Source organism: Juglans regia, chromosome 4 (assembly GCF_001411555.2).
Source record: "Juglans regia cultivar Chandler chromosome 4, Walnut 2.0, whole genome shotgun sequence".
Lineage (NCBI taxonomy): Eukaryota > Viridiplantae > Streptophyta > Magnoliopsida > Fagales > Juglandaceae > Juglans > Juglans regia.
The window spans coordinates 27860889-27864229 of record NC_049904.1 but is presented as its reverse complement, the minus strand read 5'-3'; the positions used below and the strand labels follow the sequence as shown (position 1 = coordinate 27864229).

The 3341-nt window shown below is 33.8% G+C and overlaps 1 protein-coding gene across 1 annotated transcript in view; it reads left to right on the top strand.

Annotated features, from left to right (window-relative positions):
* The first annotated feature begins 1642 nt into the window (after positions 1–1642).
* LOC118348226 (cysteine-rich repeat secretory protein 38-like) overlaps positions 1643–3341 on the top strand; it is a 2455-nt gene continuing 756 nt past the window's right edge. Inside the window, exon 1 of the mRNA XM_035689274.1 lies at positions 1643–2476. Coding sequence (XP_035545167.1) covers positions 1645–2476 — 832 coding nt within the window. The 5' untranslated portion in view covers positions 1643–1644. The remainder of the gene's footprint in view (positions 2477–3341) is intronic.

Below are 3341 nucleotides of genomic sequence, written 5' to 3'. Positions count from 1 at the left end.
TGTGCATGTGATTACGAGAAAAATAAGTATTTGTAACCGATTATTTGCGATGACTATTTGTGATAAAAATAGATTTATTTTAATAAAAAATGATCATTTTCGCTGGTCACAAATAAATAGTTTTATTGTAGCACGCGTATTGGAATCATTGCTTTTGAAATGACTAATTTTTATGATGTTGGCTGATTTTTGTCATTTTACAGGCGTGGAGAAACTGGAGGGAGGGGACTGCCTTAAATATTGTAGATTCCACAATGAGTTCTCGCTCAACAAGTGAAATGATAAGATGCATCCACATTGGGTTACTTTGTGTTCAGGAAAATATAGCTGACAGACCAACCATGGCTTCAATCGTTCTCATGCTTAATAGCTATTCCATCACACTTCCAGTACCCTCACAGCCTGCATTTTTTATGAACACTAGTAGCATTGAATCTGAGATGTCATCTAAATGGGAGCATAGCATAGGAGTAACAGAGTCGGATGAGAGATCCAAGCGCAGCTCTGTCTCCCTCTCCAAGTCTGAAACCAATACAGTTTAACTGTGGTGGGATGTATTGTTTTTTTGGTTGTTTCTGTCTGTGAGTAGAACTTGGTTCAGTTCTTGTCTCCATTTGTATGTATCTAGAACGTCTTGATTATTGCTCAGATCATTGGTATTGGATTAGTTAAATATCTTTTTATCTTTAAATTTAATAAATATCATCCATATTTGCTCCACATTGAATTAGCTAAATTGTTTTGATCTAAACTATAAGCTACAGTAAATTCATTATTTTTTTCAAATATGAAAAGAACTATAGCAAGCCTAAAAATATTTTTTTAGATTATTTTTTTATAGATATGAGATTTTACCATCTATATACATATGAGATTATTATATTATAGATTGTTAGATTGTGAAAATAAAAATGAATATGATTTGTTGGAGGTTATTGAAGATTATGAAAATAAAATAAAAATTAATTAAAAAATATAAATAATAAAAAATAATAATATTTTATTTTTATAGAGAGTGTGATGACTAATCTAATATAGACTTTAAATTTTAAATAATTAGTTAAAAATAAAAAAAATTACTTATTAATTAAAATTTAAAAAATAAAATAACCAATTTAATACTAAGACAATCAGAACTCAAAAAGGCTTATGATTTTTTATTTTTATATCTAATGGGGGAAAAAGACATTCCAAGTCAACATACAGATCCACAATTCCAAACCCAAACGCTATGTTTTGGCCCATAGAAAACAAGATGGATACTAAAAGCCTCGAATAAGGTCATGCCAATGTTTGGGTAAAACAAAAGTTTGGAAATATTTAAAAATTTCTTTGAGATCTGGATTTAAGGAAAAAAAAAATTGAATAAAAATATATATATATTTTAAATAAGCGTTGTATTAGAGTTTGCAAGAGTGGATAGATAAAGTCGAAAATTTGTTTGAATATAATTTTGTAATTTGTAAAAGTTATATCTAAGTTGAATGGTTGTGACCTTTTCCATGCTAAGAATTGGCACGTTGATCTAAGCCGGCCCCCACCACCATTTTCCATGCTTGACTCTTGAATGGGATGAAAGAAAAAAACCTTACCCACCTAATTACCCTACCCTACACAATTAATTCTACAACTGGGAGCTGGCTAATGGAAGTTGAACGAACAAGTCGTCCTGGGTTATCTCCAACAACAATTAGACGAATAATGGTTTTCTTCCATAATTCCAGAGGCTCTGTTTTGCTGTTATTATTCACAGCCTGCGCGATCATCATCCCCACCAATTCCCAGCCAATCTACAACTCTCACGTTTGTCTAGATCCCTATAATGAAACATCCAATGATTCTTACAGATCAAGCCTCACAACCCTTTTGGGTTCTTTATCGGACAAAGCTTCCCAAAACACTAGCTTCTACAACGACACTTTTAACGGCATCTACGGCCTCTTCCTCTGCCGAGGTGATGTTTCTAATGATACCTGTCAAATCTGTGTCAGGTATGCGAGTCAAACCATCGCAAGTCGATGTTCATCCAACAGAAGTGCGATCATCTGGTTCGATGAATGCATGTTAAGGTACTCCAACATTAATTTCTTTGGGAAGGAAGAGACGTTGCCGGGGTTGTTGATGTGGAATGTCCAGAATCTAACTTCAACCGAGGAAACGAACTTTGGAACATTATCGCTGATGTATGGACTGATGGAGGAAGCTTCAGTAACGGATCTGTTGTTCAAGGCAGATAGTCGGCCAGGGGGTAATGGGTCTGAGATTGGATATGGGTTAGTGCAGTGTACCAGAGATATCAGTGTCAGTTCATGCAATGCTTGTTTTGAGGTGTTGATGACGGAAGCCGATAAGTGTTGCAAAGTGAAGAAAGGGTGGCGAATTTTAGCCCCGAGTTGTAATATAAGATTCGAGAAATACTCTTTCTTTGTTCAGCAACCATCTGCGACAGTGCCGTCCCAACCCGTGCCTGGTAAAGGTAGGACATGTATGTCTCACTTTAATAAGTGTTTGGTCGGAGATGTCATCAAAACTAACTCACAAACTTGCGCAATTTTGTGCCATATTACATCTAATATATCTAATCACATCAGTTCATAAATTTTATTTTTCCAAGATTTACTTGTTTCTTTGTTTTTTTTTTTTTTTTGGAAAATCTGAGTCTAGATTACAAATCCCCTGCATATTTTGGAGTTCTTAAAATGTACCTCTAGGCTAATTTGTAGTTCAGTTAAGAAGAAACTATTACCTTAATACCTCTTGATCATGAAATCACTTCTCCAAAAAACTTCAATTGATGGACATAGGCATATTTTTATGTCTTTAGCACTCGACTCATTTGTGTACCAGACTTTCTTAATAAGTGGACCAACACTTGTCTCAAAAGTTTTTTGGACCTTTAATATTTTATAAAATCATCACTTGTCTCAAAAGTTTAAACTGATAAGAAGATGTAGATTTTATTATTTATATTTATATCTTAGAGTAATACTATTATGCCCCCTAATTTATACCACTCACTTTGCCTCCTTAATGTGTGGTGCCATATGATTTATTGAAAAAAATAAAAAGTACAAACATAAAAAGGCAGAGGAAATCTAGGATTTTAGTATCTTTATTTTTATGTTTTTCGGCGTTACGTGGACATCAAGAAGCAAAGTGATTGATATAAATTAGGGGAATCCTAACAATACTCTGTCTTAACATATATCAGTTCCCCATTATGCTACTTTACTACTTGCATTTATGGGATAAATTAAGTGGTATTCTCCATATGCTGTCAGGGACCTTCATGAATATTATAGAATCCATCGTCTCTACATGAGGAGTAGAATTACTCATTG